Source organism: Numida meleagris, chromosome 23 (genome assembly GCF_002078875.1).
Source record: "Numida meleagris isolate 19003 breed g44 Domestic line chromosome 23, NumMel1.0, whole genome shotgun sequence".
In the NCBI taxonomy this organism is placed as follows: domain Eukaryota; kingdom Metazoa; phylum Chordata; class Aves; order Galliformes; family Numididae; genus Numida; species Numida meleagris.
In genome coordinates, this window is record NC_034431.1 from 1,788,071 (window position 1) to 1,805,872 (window position 17,802).

Sequence of the window (17,802 nt, forward strand, 5' to 3'; positions counted from 1 at the left end):
TCTCCCACACGTTGCCACAAAATTCGTTTGGGCTTACCCACATCTCCACCCTTCTACAGACCTGGTGTGTGCAGGCATGTTTGGTTCAGGTATTTGTACCGTAAGCATGATGTGAAGTTAATTAATTAAGCCACCAAGGATGGAGCCATCTTGGGCAAGTGTGTGGCATGTAGGGCCGTGTAGTCCCGGCTCATAAACCCTTGGGCTGGGCTGCAGGTGGGTGTGAATGATAATAAATGTGTGATACTGGCTAGGGGGATATGTGGGGCCATCTACCTCCCCTAAACTTCCACTTACTGTTTCACAGCACCCTTGATAAAACCTGTTGGACTCGGTGATCCCCACAGGTCCCTTCCAACTCGGGATATTCTGTTCTGTGATTCTATGAAAGCTGCTTTTCCCGTGGCCATCTTCCATTAAGCAGGAGCAAGCCTTGAATACAAGGGGATGAAGAGAGGGTAATTTTTGATGCTTTCTAGATATATGAGCTACCAGCACCTTGGGGCCTGCAATATCAGCTTGAAATCAGACAAAAACAAGTGTGAGGATTTTTTTCTGTATCCCTCAGCATTCCCCTACCGGGTGCCAGTGGTGCAGTGTGGGCCACGTGCTCACCTCCACGTGCTCAGGTTCCTTGCGGCTCTCTCCCTCGATGACCCTATCCAGACACAGTCAGCTTTTCTCCATGCCTTTCTTTCCTGGAAAGCTTCTTAACAACACGCTTTGACTCATCTTCAGCCCCTGGAGAGGATCCTCCTTCCTGCCCATGTGGTGAGGAGCGGGGAGAGCACAGCCTGAACTTTTGGGATGGAGCCCGGGCCATTGGGCCACGACGCCAGCTCTCCCCTGGCTGCAACCCTTCCTCACTATCTTTGCTGAGCTGCTCTTGGCCCATCTATCTTTACTATTTATTTTGTGAGCGAGAATGTCCAGGGGAGATGTGAGATTTGTTGCTCACCTTTTATTTCGGACTTCTTGCGTCAATGATGAAGAAATAATAAGAGAAAATGAGATGTTGGTTCCCACAGCCATTTGAGAGGGAAGAGGGAGGTGGGAGGAGGAATGCTTGGGTGCCAACTGCTCAAATCAGCATTTCCTAATCAGGGTGGGCTATGGGTAAGGCCTAGGTGAGAAGAGATTCACCTTCACGTGGGCTGTAGGCAAAAATCAAAGTAGGATCTGAATTTCAGGCATTTATATCTTGATATCTGTGAGGTCAAAAGGCATCTCCCACCTATCTTCACTCATTACTGCTCTTCTTGGGGTCACCTGTATCCCTCCCAGTTCTGTTCAGCAGCCAGGTGCAGCCCTGCGGAACCCCGAGGGGCCATGGCAGCTGTCCCACTGCTGGGGTGTCCCACGCTGCCCTGCCCCCCCAAGCACCCTGCTGCTCCCCACCAGCCCCAGCCCCCTCTGGTTTCTCTCATCTGCCCCTTTGCACTGGCAAGAGACACAACAGAGGCGTGCCCTATGAGCCCCACTATGTGCCTTGGAGATAGAAGTACCCCAAGCAGACATTGCAACCCATGGGGACTCCTTAGAGGCTTTGTCCATGTCTCGTCCTTGAGATAGGGGAAAAATGAAAAATAATGTCTTGCTTCTTGTCTGGAGTGCTCTGTGGGATGCCAGCAGCCCCAGGCTGCCTGCAGAGGAGGGGCCCTAGGAGCTCCATTGAGTCCACAGCTTCCCATGCACCAAGGGCAGGAAAATGGAGGCAGCAGAACCTGGGCTGGCAAGCAAAGCTCTGTGGGTAGTGACACCCCAAGAGAGAGCAGGGGCAAGGCAGAGGGCTGAGCTGCATCGCTTGCTCTGACCCCAGAGATGCTGTACACAGCAAATACCCCAGGACAGCCAAAAGCCATTCTCAGGGGATGGAGTGGGTCCCAGCTCAGCCAGATCCAAACCACTCACATTTTCTGCCTGCTTTCCCCATCAGGATGCAGTCAGATGTTCTGCAGGCTGGAGATAAAGTCCTGCCAGTTTGTTTTGACTCATCCTCTGCTGCTGGAGAAGATCTACCAGACGCAGCGATGAGTAACCCTGGCCCGATGACCACGGGGCTGCAGCACCTGGCGCCAGGGTGCTCTCACAGTGTTCTTGGGGACCTTTTTGCTCCTTTTTCCATCTGCTCCTCACTGCCATCCCTGCAGACTGAGACCCCTTGAGCTCCTGTCCTGTGCCAGCTCTGTGCTGTGCCCTCTCCCCTTCTCCCTGGTCTCCAGAGATAAGCTCACCCCATTGAACAGTGCAGTGCTGCAGGATGGAATGTTCCCTCCTACCACCTTGAGAAGCCCACATCCATGTCAGGACTTCTTCCCTTCCACCCTTACTCACATTTCCCCAGTGTTATCTCCCAGCATCCTGGGGCATGTTGCATTTTGGCCAGCAGACAAAATCCCTGATTCACCGAGCCCCGTGCAGTCCAGCTCCCAGCTTCAGCTGCAAGGGACAAGGGACAAATGAGCACAGCCCGGTGAGAAAGCTTTGCACAGGAAAGTGCTGGCACCAAAATGAGCCAGGCTGCCAGCTCTGCGTCTATGCCTTGGGTTGTATTTCATACACACATGCATTTTCAAGCTGTGCTTGCAGCCTTTGCTGAGGCTTGAAATCGCATCAAAACTGGTGTGTCTGCAGCAGGGCCTTAATTTGCCATTAAACAAACCCAGACTGATGGAAAGGCTGTGAGGATGTGCACGCCTTGGGTACCTGGGAGTGGAAATGTCCGTGCTTCCCTCTGGACACAGAACCAGCCTGCATGGAAACAGAGCAGCAGATAGAGACCCACCTGGGCACCTTCCCATGCAGCCTGTCCTGATGTCCGTGTGCTCATAGCAGGCAGTAAACCCCTCTCTTCCCTTGCACTCTTTACTGTGTGCCCTGGGCTCTCAGCAGATACTTTGGATCCTCACGCTCCCTGAGCGTGCCCTGTGGTGGCTTTGGGGATGCAGGAGGGCTGTGCTGCTGCTGAGCAGTGGGAAACGCCAGTTGGTTGAAGCCCTGTGATGGGGCTGGAACAGGGCAGAGCGGGATGCGCTGGTCCTGGAGGGAGAGGAGCACGGGGATACACTGGTTTGAAGCACAAGATGTGGTGTTTCACAGGGGTAGCCCTCTGATCCCCGTGCTGGACTCCTGAAGGAGACCAAGAGCCAATCCCACAGACCCCGAGCAGCACATCCTGCTGAACAGATCCACCCCAAAGCCCTCCCACCTCCCATCCCGGCTCCGGCTCAGCTCCCCGCGGGGCATCAGCCTCCCTCAGCCCCGCACCGAGCCGGCAGCATCCCCGCGGATAGGCAGGGAACCCCCCCAGCTCCGCAGCACGGAGCCGGGGCGCAAAGCCCGGCTTCCTCCGTCCCCTCCCGCAGGCGCCGGGGGAAGGCGGCTGCGATTCCCGGGCGGAGCGCTCCGCTCCCGGCCCCGCTCCTCTCCCGTCCCTGCTCCGCTCCGGCCCCCCGCACCGGAGTGGCTGCGGCGGGGCCAAGCCGCGCCCCGCTCCCCCCGGCCCCGCCGTATATAAAGGCGATGCGCCCCAGAAGGCAGGTAGCGGCGGGGCAAGCGGCTCGCGCGGCCGCTCCGCTCCCTCCAGCCGAGTTTTAGCAAAAAGAAGGAGGGACGGAGGAAGCAGCAGCAGCAGCAGCAGCAGCAGCAGCAGCAGCAGCAGCAGCAGCAGCAGCAGCAGGGGCTGGCTCCTGCTTTCTCCCCCCATGTGAGCCGGGACGATGCTGCCGCTGCTGCTGCCGCTGCTGCTGGGCGCCCGCGCGCTGAGCGCACCCCCGGGGGACACAGCGATTGTCACCCCGCTCCGTCTCGATCCCGACATCAACGGGCGGCCCTACTTCAGGCGCGGCCCCGCCGAGGCCGTGGTGTTCCAGCTGTCGGCTTTCGGGGAGGATTTCTACCTGCACCTCGCCCCCGACGCCCTCTTCATCGCCCCCGCCTTCGCCGCGCACTACCTGGGCTCCGCGCCCGGCGCCTCCCGTCCCCATCACCTCCGCCACTGCTTCTACTCGGGGGATGTCAACGCCGACCGAGAGTCCTTCGCCGCTCTCAGCCTCTGCGGGGGGCTCCGGGGGGCTTTCGGCTACCGGGGAGCCGAGTACACCATCAGCCCGCTGCCGGGAGCGGAGCACGGGGGGGCTCACCGCCTGCAGCGCCGCAACGTCGCCCACCCCCTGGGTACCTCCGCGTCGCGCTGCGCGGTGGGCTCCGGGCTCACCCCCGGGGTGCTGCAGGCTCTGGAGAAATACCGGGGGAGAGCGGCCGGGGGGAAGGCAGGAGGGAGAGCCAAGCGTTTTGCCTCCGTGCCCCGGTACGTGGAGACCTTGGTGGTGGCCGATGAGTCCATGGTGAAGTTCCACGGGGATGACCTGCAGCACTACCTGCTCACCCTCATGGCCACGGCCGCCCGCCTTTACAAGCACCCCAGCATCCGCAACCCCATCCAGATCTCCGTCGTCAAGTTCCTCCTCATCGGGCAGGACGACAAAGGGCCCAAAGTCACCGGCAACGCCGCCCTCACCCTCCGCAACTTCTGCGCCTGGCAGAAGAAGTGGAACAAAGTCAGCGACAAGCACCCCGAGTACTGGGACACTGCCATCCTCTTCACCAAGCAGGTGGGTGCGGGTCCCTGGGGAGGGGGGACGACCCGGCAGGGCTGCCCTCCTCCCCTCCAGGTCTCCTGCACCCTGCCACCCCTCGCGTGTCCCCACCACCCCTGCACCCCTTTCCCAAGGAGCTCGCTGTCTGGGTTGGATGGTTGGGAGGGAGCAGAGGTGTAGAGCCTGCTGGAGCCAGTCCTGCAGAAAGCCAATGGGGGAGCGAGGCTAGGAGGTGCACAAGGGCAGGTTGTCCCTGCGCCCACAAACCTGCAGCTCAGCCCCCCGCTGGCAGCCAGCTCTGCCACTCAAAATGCAGGGCATGAGCCCCAAAGGAGGGAGGCCAGCCCCACATCCCCCCGGCTGCTGATCCACCTGCCAAGAAAAAGCCTCTCCCCGCTTCCTCTGAGTCATGCACGAGGTCCTCCTGAGAACCTGGAGCTCTCCTCCACGCCCTGGCTGCTCCACGTGGACTGAATTCAGGGCTGGAAAGAAAGCACCGGAGAAACAGCCAGCACTCAGCCCGGGGAGCAGAAAGCCTGGCTGCATCCCTGCTGCAGTGCAAGAAGGCTTTGTTGTGCTGCCCTTGTTTCTTGCTAGAAATGTCACCATGATGGGCAACCAGCAGCACCAGCCCCCAAATTGCTGGGGGGAGGGAAGGAGGATGCACCCCATTTCAAGGGGACACAGCCACATTTCACCCCAAGCACAGCAAGTTTGGCCAGCAGTGGCAACTTGCATTTTCTCTTTCCCTCATCCCTGCCCAGATGTCTTTGGATTAGGGACAGGTCAGGAACTCCGCTCAGCAATTCTGAGGCCATTCCTAAAACTTCTTTCCAAGTCAAGCACACGTGGGTGGGAAGGGCGAGGCTTCCAGCTCCCTCAGCACGTGTTAGCAGCGGTGATGCTGTGTGGGACGTGAGACCCCGTCCTGAGCAGGGGCTGCATCCCTTGGCTGGGTGTAAATCTGCTGGAGCAGCTCCTGCCTGCACCGGGCAGCTGTGAAGGGGAGGAGGCAGCTCCATCGCTGGTGGAAGCCTGGTGAGGTCAGCGGAGCTGCACGTGGGACAGAGCTGGTCCCAGTGATCTGACAGCCTCTCCGTCCTGCAGCGTGCAGCATGGCCGGTCTGCATTTTTTACACATTGCTAAACCATCCATTCCTGAAATCCCAAGGCAAGCTCAATGCAAAGGCACATGATCAAGGAGACATCTGCCTTCCTTGAATGCATCCATCTGTGGTCCCCCGACACCCCAGAGCTTATCTCCCTGCCAAAAAGCTGTTACATAAGACCCCGACTTAAATTTCACTCTGAGCTCGGTTGATCGGCAGTTTCCAGTTGTGTCAACACGTCGCTGATGGATGGGACGATCCAGTCTGCGCTCCCGACGCCGGACCTCGGATTCACCTTTGGGGAGCTCAGTCCTGCTCAGCTGGATGGGGTGGATGTGCCGTGGGGTTTTCTCCTCCTACCTGAGCTGGCGCCTTCTGGGGGGACTGCAGAGCACCCATCCCGCTGCTGCCCTCCTGGCTCTTGGAAATGGCATTGCAAACCACAGAGAAGGGTTTGACCGTGATTTTCACCATCCTCAACCTTGATGTCCACCGGCTGGAACAGCAAAGGCTTGCTGAGCCTGCGATCAGCTGAAGGGATGTTGCATCAAAGGATGTCTCCCTGTAACTTGGCATCACGAGGGAGTTTGGAAACAGTGGTTTCAGCACTTTGGGGAGCTCACATTTTTGGGATTGCTTTGGACATGCGCACTGAGGAGCATCAACTGTCAGGAGAGAGCTTGTGCTATGGCCTTGGCCTTCGAGCATGGGAATGAAAGTAAAAGCCACAGGGATCCCCCTCAGCTGACCTGCAGACCATCTCGAGAAGCTTGCAAGAAGAACAGCTTTTGGAAATTGTCCAGGGATGAAGATGGGGCTCGGGGAGCTGGGATGGGACGGTTGTGGCTGTTGCCTCGTGAGTTGTCTCCATGTTTGCTTCTGGTTTTATTTCTGGCCATCTGCACACAGAGTATGTGTCAGGTGTCGGTGCTTGGGTAGCCCTCTCCCCACCCTGATGTTAGCCCAGGAACTCCTTCCCAGCCCTCCTCCCATTCCCCCAGTGCTGCTCCCATTCCCTTCCCTCAGCTGTGGAGGTGCATTTTGGGGGGGGTTAGGACCCCTTCATTAGAGCCCAGAGCTGCTACCCCTGGGGCTGTGGTTGGGGTCTCAGCTGAGGCAGGGGGTGAGGGAAAGCCCCATGAGGAGCTGCTCCTTCCTGCAGCCCCACAGCCAGCAGGCGAGGCTGAGAGTGAGAAGTGGGTCAGTGTGTCAGCACAGGTGCTGGGCCGGGAGCCAGCAGCTCTCTGTGCCGGCCAGGAAACAGGAACTCCTAAAAGTGCAGCGAGTAGGGAGTGGCACCTCCTATCCATGTCGCTGGGGCACCCAGTGCACCCCACATCACCCCCAAACCCACAGCGCTGGCACCATTGTATCCTTCTCATGGCCAGGAGTAGCTTTGGACCCTGTGCTCGCTGGGATGTGCTGGTTCTCTCAGTGAGATGGTGATGCTGTGCATGGGACAGGACCTGGGATGCAGTGGGGTCTTGGTGGATGTGGAAAGCTGTAGTGAAGCAGAGTTGGAGCTGGTTATAAGACAGGATTTTCCAACAGCCACAGCAGCCAGGACAGATTCTGGGCGCAGTGGTTGGAGCCTCCTCACCACCTCGCAGCACCTTGCCAGGCAGCGGGCCCCACACCCACCCCGTGCCTTGGCTGTTCCTGTCCCACGAGAGCAGTCCTGTCTGCTTTGTGCAGCCCTACAGCTGCTGCTAAACCCATCTCAGCTCTGGCTGGGGCTCTCCAGAGTTGCTGGGGCCATTACCGATAGCTGAACCTGGCTGCGCGGGAATGCCTTCAGCCTGGAAACCTTGCTGGAAATGTTGGCAGAGCTGCTCCTGTGAGGTTTCTAGCAACCCAGGCGCGTTTGCTGGCTGGGAGCTGAGCATGAATCACTCTTATTTATAGCATGGGAGCGCCCGGAGAGTCCCTTACGTTTTCTTTTCATGTGGAAAGCTGCAGTGGCTCTCCTTGCCCCGTGCACAGTCGCCCCTACAGCTCCACGGCACGAAATACCCCAGGGGTGAAGCTGCAGGGATCCATCCATCCTGCTGCACTCCTTTGGGGTGTGCTGGCCAAAGGCTGCAATTGCAGATTGAGAAGAAATCGCGGCACTGCCCATCCAGGAGAACGCAGCAGTGAATGAGAGCAGGGTTTGGCTGAGCCCAGGATGGGCAGCGCTGCCCACGGGGTTGGCACAATGTCCAAGAGGAGCAGAGGGATGGGAGCATCTGAGGTTAACTGCTAGGCTGCAGCAGTGGCATGTCCTCAACCAGCGGCTTTTGGTTTGCAGCAGGACCTGTGAGTGCTGGAGATAGCATCTAATGGTGGTCCCTGGGTCTGGGCTGGCTCCTTGCATCAGCCGGGCTTGCTTGCTCCAGGAGAGACATGAGCAGTTGATGAGGATACAGGAGCATTTCCCTTAGCATGCTGGGCCTGCTCTGGGAGCTTCTTATCGCTAGGAAATGGAGAGATGGGTCAGCTGTCAGCCAAGGCCAGGTCTTTCCACTGACCTGCCTGGGTCCGGACCTTGAGCTCGCAGAAGGACGGAGCCAAGCTGGCTCCTCTGCGCCAAAATGGGCTCCACCCTGCCTGGAGGAAACGCTGACACCGAAGGCATAGGAGAATGCTATGTGTAACAAAAGCGTCCCCAGTGCCAGGGTCACAAGCAAAAATGCCACTGAATCACCGTCCCTGGAGATGTTTCAGAACTGTGGAGATGTGGCACTGAGGGACTGCCCTGGTCAAGTGGGCATGGTGAAGGATTCTGTGATTCTGTGTTTCCTGTGCACTCTGGGGCTGCGTGGTCCCCGTCCTCTGCAGCTGACACGTGCCCAGCAGCCTGGGGCCGGCTCCTCTGGGGGTACGGGGGCTGCAGTGGGAACACGGCCGTGTGCCACCCCCAGGGTAACCCCTTACCTCTGTGCCCACAGGACCTGTGCGGTGCCACCACCTGCGACACGCTGGGCATGGCCGACGTGGGCACCATGTGCGACCCCAAGCGCAGCTGCTCCGTCATCGAGGACGATGGGCTGCCCTCGGCTTTCACCACCGCACACGAGCTGGGTAAGGCCCACCCGGGGGCTCTGCATGGGATGGGGTCCTCCAGGTCCCAGTGTGTCACAAGCTCTGCATTTTTGGAGAAAATCACATTTTTGGTCTGACTGCTGTGCTCGCAATGGAGGTGCTGGCCTGCCTCAAGGCTTCTGTGTCACCAAACTGCATCCTCCAGCCCTGCTCGGTGATCAGGAGCACTGGCAAAGTTCAAAATAGCCCCTGTCCAGCCTCCGGAAGGCCAGACAATGACAGGCATCCGGAGCAGGGAAACTCCACCTCGGGCTGGGTGGAAAAAAAGGCTGAGAAAGTGAAAGGCATCGCTGTTGTGGTTGCTGGGTTTCCAGGATTCAAGAATCCTGAAATAGCAGGGGGGGATGCTGAGGGCACACCTACGTCTGGAGACACTTGCGTGGCTCTGCGGGGTGAGAGTTGAGCTCTGATCTCCTCTTTTTTTGAGATTTCCTTTGACCTTCCTTACAAATGATGGCCATCCATGACGCAGATGGGAAAGCATGCTGGAAAGGCTCGGGGTGCTGCTGTCAGCGTGGATCACATGTGCTTGTCTTGCAGCTCCCAGCATCCACGTGCAGCCCAAGCCAGGGTTTTTGCAAGCCCCGTGCTTCCCCAGGCAGCTCCTCCTCCTCCGCTTGGGCTGCCCTCAGCCTTTGCAGTTGTTTCAAGGAATACCACGCTCCATGCCCCAGTTTCCCCCTGTACAGAAAGCAATGCCAAGTGAGGTTATTCACGTTGTCCCCCTTTCCATCTCCCAGGCCATGTCTTCAACATGCCCCACGACAATGTGAAGGCCTGCGAGGAGGTCTTTGGCCGGCTGAAGACCAACCACATGATGTCTCCCACCCTCATCCAGATCGACCGCGCCAACCCCTGGTCAGCCTGCAGTGCTGCCATCATCACTGACTTCCTTGACAGCGGCCACGGTGAGCTCTCCTTATCCCCACAGTGCTGTCCTTCTCCCTGCCGTGGTGATGGGGACAGGCTGCTGCTGTAGGCAGCAAATTTCTCCCTGCTCTCCCAACAAAATGAGAAGGAAACAGGGAGCTGAGTGGTGTTTTGGTATCAGCTGGGTTCCTCAGTGCCAGGGTATCCCCACTACAGCCCTACACAGCTTTGCCAAGGAGATGGCATCACTTGGGTCCTCTGCCTTTCGTTGTTGGATTTCTTACCCACAGCAGTGGGCTGAGCTGGGGCTGAACACAAGGAAGCTCCCAGTCCCACAAGGACCTGCTCAGTGTTCCCCTCCCTGCTCCCTCAGGAGACTGCTTGCTGGACCAGCCCTCCAACCCCATCCCGCTGCCCGAGGATCTGCCGGGGACGAGCTACAGCCTGAACCAGCAGTGCGAGCTGGCCTTCGGCGTGGGCTCCAAGCCCTGCCCCTACATGCAGTACTGTGCCAAGCTCTGGTGCACCGGCAAAGCACGCGGGCAGATTGTCTGCCAGACACGGCACTTCCCCTGGGCCGACGGCACCAGCTGCGGGGAGGGACGCTTCTGCCTGAAGGGTGCCTGCGTGGAGAGGCACAACGTCAGCAAATACAGGGTGAGTACCTACCAGTCAGCCTGAAAATGCCCTGCGGGACGATCCCTCAGTGCTTCTGCATGGTTGCTGGCTGAACAGTCCAGAGTGAGGATCCTACAAAGGGATAATAACGGAGAAAGTTGTGGATAGAGAGCAGGGACAGGCAGTGCAAGCAGGCTGGATGCTGCTGTGCTGCTCTCCCCATCCCATAGAACATCTGGGGTAGGCAAAGCCGCAGGTTTTTCTTGCAAATGCAGTTACTAAGGGATACCTTTGAGTCCAGAGAGGGACAGAGATGGAGCCATCAGGGAAGGGGGCAGCAGGTGACACTGTGCCATGTCCCCCCAGGTGGATGGCGGCTGGGCCAAGTGGGCGCCCTATGGGACGTGCTCACGGACGTGCGGCGGCGGGGTGCAGCTGGCCAAGCGTGAGTGCACCAACCCCGTGCCCGCCAACGGGGGCTCCTACTGCGAGGGCGTCCGTGTCAAGTACCGCTCCTGCAACCTGGAGCCTTGCTTGGCCGCAGGTAAGGGCAAAACTCGCGAAAATACATGAGCTGGCATCATAAGGCACTGAGGCAAAGGGAAGCCCAACTTCTTGCATGTGTTGGTGCCTGTGAGCTGAGCAGGATGAGCTCTTTGCAGCTGTGAATCCTCTGCTCAACCCTCTGCAGAGGCACTGCTCGTGTCTCCGGAGCAGTTGAATTCTGGCAGAGCTGAGCCTCGAGCACACCAAAGCCCTGGACTTACCACAGCTCTTTGGGTGGGGTGGGAGGAGAGCCAATCTCCAAATGTCACATTCTTCGACTGTTTCAAAGCGCTTGGAAACATGGTGGAAACATGCCCCTAAATGCACCCCTTGCAAATGTCAGAGGTGACCTTGCCATTTGCAGTCCCCTGGCATCCCTGGGTCACTGCATTGTGCACGGAGCAAAATGTTTCAGAGTTGCTGTGCTGAGGCAACGGGCTTTGCACGGCCTCCCCTAACAACCAGTAACACCTGCCCTGGGGCACTGGTCTGTTCCCCACCTGATGCACACCACGTTCCTTCCAGTGCCAGGAAAGAGTTTCCGAGAAGAGCAGTGCGAGGCGTTCAATGGCTACAGCCACAGCACCAACCGCCTCACCGCCTCCGTCTCCTGGGTCCCCAAATACTCCGGCGTCTCACCCCGGGACAAGTGCAAGCTCATCTGCAGGGCAAATGGCACGGGGTACTTCTATGTGCTGGCACCCAAGGTTGGTGAGGGCTGGGGGGGCTGCAGGAGGACTCCAGTGCATGAAGCAATTGTCTGTGCTTGGGGGGCAGATGGATTTTGGTGGGTTATAAACGGTGGGAATCCATCAGGCTGGGGTGAATCAGTGTGTGTGCATCTGCTTCTTTTTTTCAGGGGTGGATTGGGTCCAGGGAGGGTCTTCCTCTGGGTTCAGAGAGCTGCCCGTTGGGTATGCCCATGGTTCTGATGAGAGGCTGGAGCAAAGGATGACAATTATTGCACTGGGGAAGTGGTTCACCTCCTGGACTGGGCAGGCTGGTGCTGGCTGTCTTCCCAACGCAGCCCCTTTGCACTGATACAAAGTGATGTAGCAGAAGCAGAAGCTGTACCGCATGGTTCTTCTCAGAGACCCCAAAAAGCCCAACTGCAAAGCAGAGAGTGAGCAAAGTGTAACAGTGCATGCCAGCTCCTCTTGAGGTCCCGCTGGGCTGAGGCTGGGTGGCTGCAGCGGGATGATTGTGGGATGTGGGGGTGTAGCTGTTGTATTGCTCACTCTCCTGCAGGTCGTGGATGGCACCCCCTGCTCCCCAGACTCCACCTCGGTCTGCGTCCAGGGCAAATGCATCAAAGCAGGCTGTGATGGGAAGCTGGGCTCCAAGAAGAAATTCGACAAATGCAGCGTGTGTGGAGGAGACAACAAGAGCTGCAAGAAGGTCTCGGGCTTATTCACCAAACCCATGTAAGCGCTGGGGTCCACATGCGAGTTCTTCTCTCCCATGGGGCGCACACGGGAAGGTGGTGGGGATGGTGATGAGCAGAGCCTCCAAGCTGCCTGCTCTGAAGCAGCAGGGCCCATTAACAAGCTCATGGCTTCTGGTGGTGGAGCCAGCTCTGGCACGACCACGCTGCTGAGCTTCTCACGTCTGGGCGAGCTCAGCGTAGACGAAACTCAGCGTGCAGAAAGCGATCTCCACGGGATGGAGGAGATAAGCTTAGGGTTGGAGACAAGGCCATCGCAGCGGGTGGGAGGTGGGGACGTCCCGCAGCTCCGCGCCTAATGGCTCATCCTGCCCGCTCCCTTCTTCCAGGCACGGCTACAACTTTGTGGTGGTGATCCCCGCCGGTGCCTCCAACATTGACATCCGCCAGCGGGGCTACAAGGGGCTGATCAGCGACGACAACTACCTGGCTCTGAAGAACGGGCAGGGCAAGTACCTGCTGAACGGGCACTTCATCGTCTCGGCCGTGGAGCGGGACCTGATGGTGAAGGGCAGCGTGCTGCGCTACAGCGGCACCGGCACCGCTGTTGAGAGCCTGCAAGCCTTCAAACCCATCCAGGAGCCCTTGACTTTGGAGGTGCTCTCCGTGGGGAAGATGACCCCTCCCCGGGTGCGCTACTCCTTCTACCTCCCCAAGGAGAGCAAGGAGGACAAAACCTCCTACAAGAAGGAGGGCAAAGCTCCCCCGGACCTCAACAACAGCGTCCTCAGCTTGTCCAACCGCTTGGACGGGGGCAGGCCGACCTACAAGCGTCCTTCCTACAAGTGGGCGGCGGGCGGCTGGGAGGCGTGCTCCGTCACCTGTGGCAGCGGGCTGCAGAAGCGGGCGGTGGCTTGTCGTGACTCCTATGGCCACCCGGCCTCCGAGTGCGAGGCTGCCCAAAGGCCGGCCGAGGTGCGGTCGTGCGGGGAGCCCTGCCCGGCGTGGGAAGCGGGACCTTGGGCTCCTTGCTCCAAGAGCTGCGGGAGAGGCTTCAAGAGGAGGATGCTGAAGTGCGTGGCCTCGGGTGGGAGACTGCTGCCCCGGGAGAGTTGCAGTTTTCGGAGGAAGCCGCAGGAGCTGGATTTCTGCACCTTGAGGCCGTGCTGAGCCGTGCCGGCGAGGTTGGACATGGTGTTTTTCAGGCAGTGGCCAGGGGTTGGGAGAAGGGGAGATGTCCATAGCACATATCAAATGAAGGTAACAAAGGGAAAACAAACAAAGAAAAAAAAAAAATAAAGGGACCTGGGTGCAGGGAAGGGCGCACAACCAGGTAATGAGAGGGCTTTCACCGAGCAGGTCGCTCGGAGGTGAGCAGGAACCAACCTACCTCGAAGCCGCCGCACACGTGGGGACCCGCGGCTGGGAGCCGGAGGATGGACAGACAGAAATCACTGCCCAGGATGGCCCCGAGGACGCACAGAGGGGACACCCCCACATCGCACAGCCAATGCCTGCCCAGTCTTCCCAGGGCCAAGCCTACCTCCCCCTCCCCTGATTTTCTACGTGGGACCAAGTGGATTTACTGACATGACAAGGGCAAGTTGTACTGTCCAACAGGGTGCTGGGTCTCGTAGGGTCACCTTCAGGGCTCGCAGGCAGTGACTGCACAGCTGGGCATGCCAACAGGGAGCCCCAGTGCCAGGTTGGGAGGTGGTGGCTTGATTCTCATATTCTCCTCATTTTTATGATCTGACCAGTGTATACTTTATGGTGCTTAACTCTTTGTTGTTGCTTAACCTCCTCCCTGTGCTGGATGCAAACCTGGCATGGAGGGGATGGTTTCCAGCACAGCCCTTCCTGGGGCTGAGGTTTTCCTATGGTGCTTTGGGGAGGCTGAGACTGGCTCTTGGCTAAATGGGTGCCCAGAGTGCAGCCGGATGCTCATTTACAGCCTGGTGCAGGGCAGGGTGTAAAGTCCTTTGGGGCTAAAAGGGATCACAACGAAGGTGCAATGTGAGCGGTCACTGCAGAAATAAGCAACTGTACTGTAGCGTCATGGCGCGGTGCCTGGGAGCATCCCTGCTTGTCGCTGGTGCTCAACTCTGCTCTGGAAATGGTGCTTGCAGGGCCAGCACGCCATGCCCAGGCACCCTGCTGCCCACCCCCCTCCAAGCTTCAGGGCTATTTTGCTCTGCATTAACCCCCAGCTACCTTCTGAGCTGGAATGTGTGTTTGGGGCTGTCCTGACCTTCCTGCTCCTGCAGAGCATCCACAACCAGCTGCATCCTCCTGGGTTCTGTGCGAGGGCTCATTCTGTTCCTCTGATGGTTTCGTAGCGTCATGCCTGCTGTGGCTGGAGGCTGCCTTACCTCACCACAACCCTGCCACACACCTTCCCCCATAAGCCTCCTGCTCAGATCAAACCATTGGGGATCATTTCACCTTTTGCTTTCCCACTGATGAAGGTTCCTTGGAGGGAGCTTGCTGTTGACCTCTCAGCCAAGATGTGTCATTATCAGCAAGAGCAGAGGGGACCATCCCAGCTTTTGGGTAGGCTGCTGTCTCAGCAATGAGATGCTTGGAGCCTGCTCAACGCATGTGGAAGCTCTTTGTGCTCCACCAAGTCTCCAGCAGCGGTCAGCTGTGCGCGTGGTCAGAAGGGTCCCAAGGAACAGCACAAACGTTTTCTTGTGGAGACCTTTCCCACCAGCTTAGCACATTTTTCAGGATACTGCTTGCAGACCCACCCTCCCTGGATTTGTGTAATGCCTTTTTGAGCAGAATAATATTTCTGGTCTCCACGATGCTTGATAGAGCCAGGAGCAGATGTTGTGGTTGCTTTGCACAGCAGGGACAGGATTTAATGTTCTAGGAAATCCCTTCCAGGTCTACATTCCCATGAACGTATCATCCATTTGCTGGACAGTTTTCCTGCGTAGCCGAGCCTGCAGCGCTTTCGTTTGGGGACAGAGCTCCAAGGAGCTGCCCTTTGTGTCTTGCCATCAAACCGATGGTTTCCAAGCCACCGAGAAACTGTCGTCCTTGTCCGATGGGGGGAAGGACGAGGTGGGAGGGATTTCTTGAGTGCAGTTCTTTTGCCAAGTGTGCAGCAAAAGGATGGAGATGCCTATTGTACTGGCTGCTTTGTGTATACCATGTATACTAAACATCGATCTCTGCTGTTTGTGCATCAATAGCAAACCTGAAATAAAACCGTATTTAAAGATCCACCTGGTTCCGGGGGCCTGTGTTTGTGCCCATGTTGTTTGGGTAGCGTTGGCAGAGTATTTCCTGGCTTATTGCAGTCCCAGCTCATTAACTGAAGGAAAAAAAAGGTAAGATCCAAGCATATTATTCTGAATATTATGGCAATTTGTCTTGCTTCTGCTGTAGAATTTGTTGTTGGCAAAAAAACCATCATGCTGGATGAGTCCACGTAACAGCAGGGCTCGCCTGCACCTGGGAGCGCTTGCAGCGAGGCTGTGCCACGAGGCTGGTTTGCATCAGCCTGGGGTCAGGATATCCTTTAGTCAGAATCACAGCAACATAGAGTTAAATGGATGAATGCAAACTGGAACAGTGCTCTCACATCCTGGAACAACTGCGTCCGTGCATACCACGAGCTGGGACTACCCATTCCCGACGTGCTCCTCTGGCGTCATTCATTCCGTCCGCGGAGCGAAGCAGCAGCGCCTTTCCCACCACCTCCAGCAGGTCCAGGAAAGCTGGGGGGGTTGCTAGGTGCTTGCAAAACAGTCAGCAGTTCCCAGCCCTCCCCTCGCTCTGCTCAGGGCCAGTGGTGAGATAAGGCGCTGCCTGCTCACGGCCACGTCTGCTGGGGGGTGCCTGATGTCACTGCCTCAGCTTTTATTTCCCCCACAATAATTGTGGCTATGATGTAATGCTTTGGCAATTCTTATGGGTCTTATTCCATTAGTATTATTATCTTGCATAAGGCAGAGCACATTTTCAATACCACAAAGAAACAAACACAACAGCCCTAACCGAGCACCTTTCCCCTTTGCAACCCGGTGACAGCCAGCCCTGCCTGGCCCTGTGAGAAGTTCAGGTTCAGCCCCAAGAAATCCCACACTGCAGCAGCTCCAACTGCATGCAATTTTATTAGGAACAGAGGGCTTGCACCTCCGGGGCTCAGTAATAGCCATATGCAACCTGAACAAATCACCCAGAGAGATAAAAAAACGTGCACAAAGGAAACATTTACCTGGGAAGGAAGGAAGAAGCTGGATGCTGGTGCCAGAACCCCAGTTCAAAGGGAAGGACTGTGTTTAGCCAAGTTGTGGTCTGTTTGCTCAGGGCTCTGTATTGCTGGGAAGGCTGCAATTACTTAACGGCTCAGGGATAAGCGTGGGCACCTGGTGTGGGGTGGGGACACAGGTGAGCTCCTGGGAAGGGAGGAGCAAAGCTGCAGCCAAGTGGGAGCCCGGGGGTGGCAGACACGGGGATGCAGGTGCATTGCCTGCCTGTCCTGCTGGGACAGGTGCATTTGGTTTCTCCTGTTATTTTGGTCCCCCACCCGCTTTCTTTGCCCTGTTCCTGTACATTTCCCCAGATATCAGCTTTTGGAGAAAGGGGCTGGGTTGGGCAGGCTCCTGCTCTCACCCACTGCACCTTTCCTTACAAACAGAAAGAGTGAAAACAGCATGAAGATGGAATCCACCTGCACGGCATGGCCAGTATTCACAGTGTGACATTCAGAGCTTCAGCCTCTCCTGGTAGCGCCCATTGCAAGTCACACACCCTACACGATGCCATGCACCAGGGTCTTGCTGGGCAGGAGGGTCTCGTGGTACAGAATTGAGTGTTCTGCCCCAAAGCTGGCCCTCGCCGAGCCCAGGCACTGAGGATGCCTTTGGAGGGGGGAACGCTGCCTTTCTGTTGTTATTGCCTTTATTGTTGTTCTTTCTTTTTGCCTGGAGACAAAAGCACCACCAGACACAGGGGGAACAAGCAGTGCTAATGGGGAACACATGTCCCAGGCAGCAGCGATGCTCACGTGAAAATACTGATGTGGAGCAGCGATGGGGCACAAAAATGCATTTCTATGCCAGGATAATTGATTCCCCCTTTGCCACCATAGGCTGCCGGTCACTTGCAGCAGACTAAACTTCCCCACATCATCTTCCCCAGCCAGTAAACTGACACGTTCCCACAAGAATCTGTGTGGGTTTTTTTTTTTTTTTTTTCCCTTCTGTATTTTTTCTAATTATACGACTCAACCAGCGCCAAAATCCATCCGGCCAACTCCAATCTGGCAGCAGAGCTCATGCACGCGCAGCCAACAGAATCACCTCCTTGCTGAAGGGCGGCAGGTTGAGAATGCACCGAGACAAAGCTCTTTGCAAGTCTCCAAATGGAGATTTCTATATGTGCATACGCCTCGAAGGGGTCGGTGCTGCTGCTGGGTTTAGTGTAATTAATATCGAGTTCAGCCTGGGGGGCGGATGGGCTCCCAAAGGGTTACTTAATGTGGCTTGATTGTTTATTTTTTGAAGTGTTTTATTTTCCCCCTTGTAAATGAATTTAGCGCCGGGGAGAGGTGTTGGATTGACAGCTCTGGAAATACGAG

General features: G+C 57.2%; 1 protein-coding gene and 2 long non-coding RNA genes across 3 annotated transcripts; 1 reads left to right on the forward strand and 2 right to left on the reverse strand.

Annotated features, from left to right (window-relative positions):
* On the reverse strand, nt 947-2,441 carry LOC110387643. Its single transcript, XR_002432633.1, has 2 exons — nt 2,335-2,441; nt 947-1,154 (listed from the first exon to the last, which is right to left on the reverse strand). It is a non-coding gene; the product is annotated as an uncharacterized LOC110387643 (long non-coding RNA).
* Nucleotides 1,110-15,442, forward strand: ADAMTS15 (ADAM metallopeptidase with thrombospondin type 1 motif 15). Its single transcript, XM_021375981.1, has 8 exons — nt 1,110-4,613; nt 8,638-8,770; nt 9,532-9,699; nt 10,035-10,318; nt 10,646-10,823; nt 11,351-11,532; nt 12,074-12,249; nt 12,599-15,442. Exons 1-8 carry the CDS (start codon nt 3,720-3,722, stop codon nt 13,377-13,379), a joined length of 2,796 nt encoding a protein of 931 aa, XP_021231656.1. The 5' UTR covers nt 1,110-3,719; the 3' UTR covers nt 13,380-15,442.
* Nucleotides 8,871-16,596, reverse strand: LOC110387642. The gene is made up of 3 exons (XR_002432632.1): nt 16,438-16,596; nt 10,331-10,411; nt 8,871-9,472 (listed from the first exon to the last, which is right to left on the reverse strand). It is a non-coding gene; the product is annotated as an uncharacterized LOC110387642 (long non-coding RNA).

Coding starts and splice junctions, on each gene's coding strand:
- ADAMTS15 (XM_021375981.1), top strand. CDS start 3,720: ATGCTGCCGCTGCTGCTGCCGCTGCTGCTGGGCGCCCGCGCGCTGAGC. Junction 4,614..8,637: donor CCATCCTCTTCACCAAGCAG/GTGGGTGCGGGT, acceptor CTGTGCCCACAG/GACCTGTGCGGTGCCACCAC. Junction 8,771..9,531: donor CACCACCGCACACGAGCTGG/GTAAGGCCCACC, acceptor TCCATCTCCCAG/GCCATGTCTTCAACATGCCC.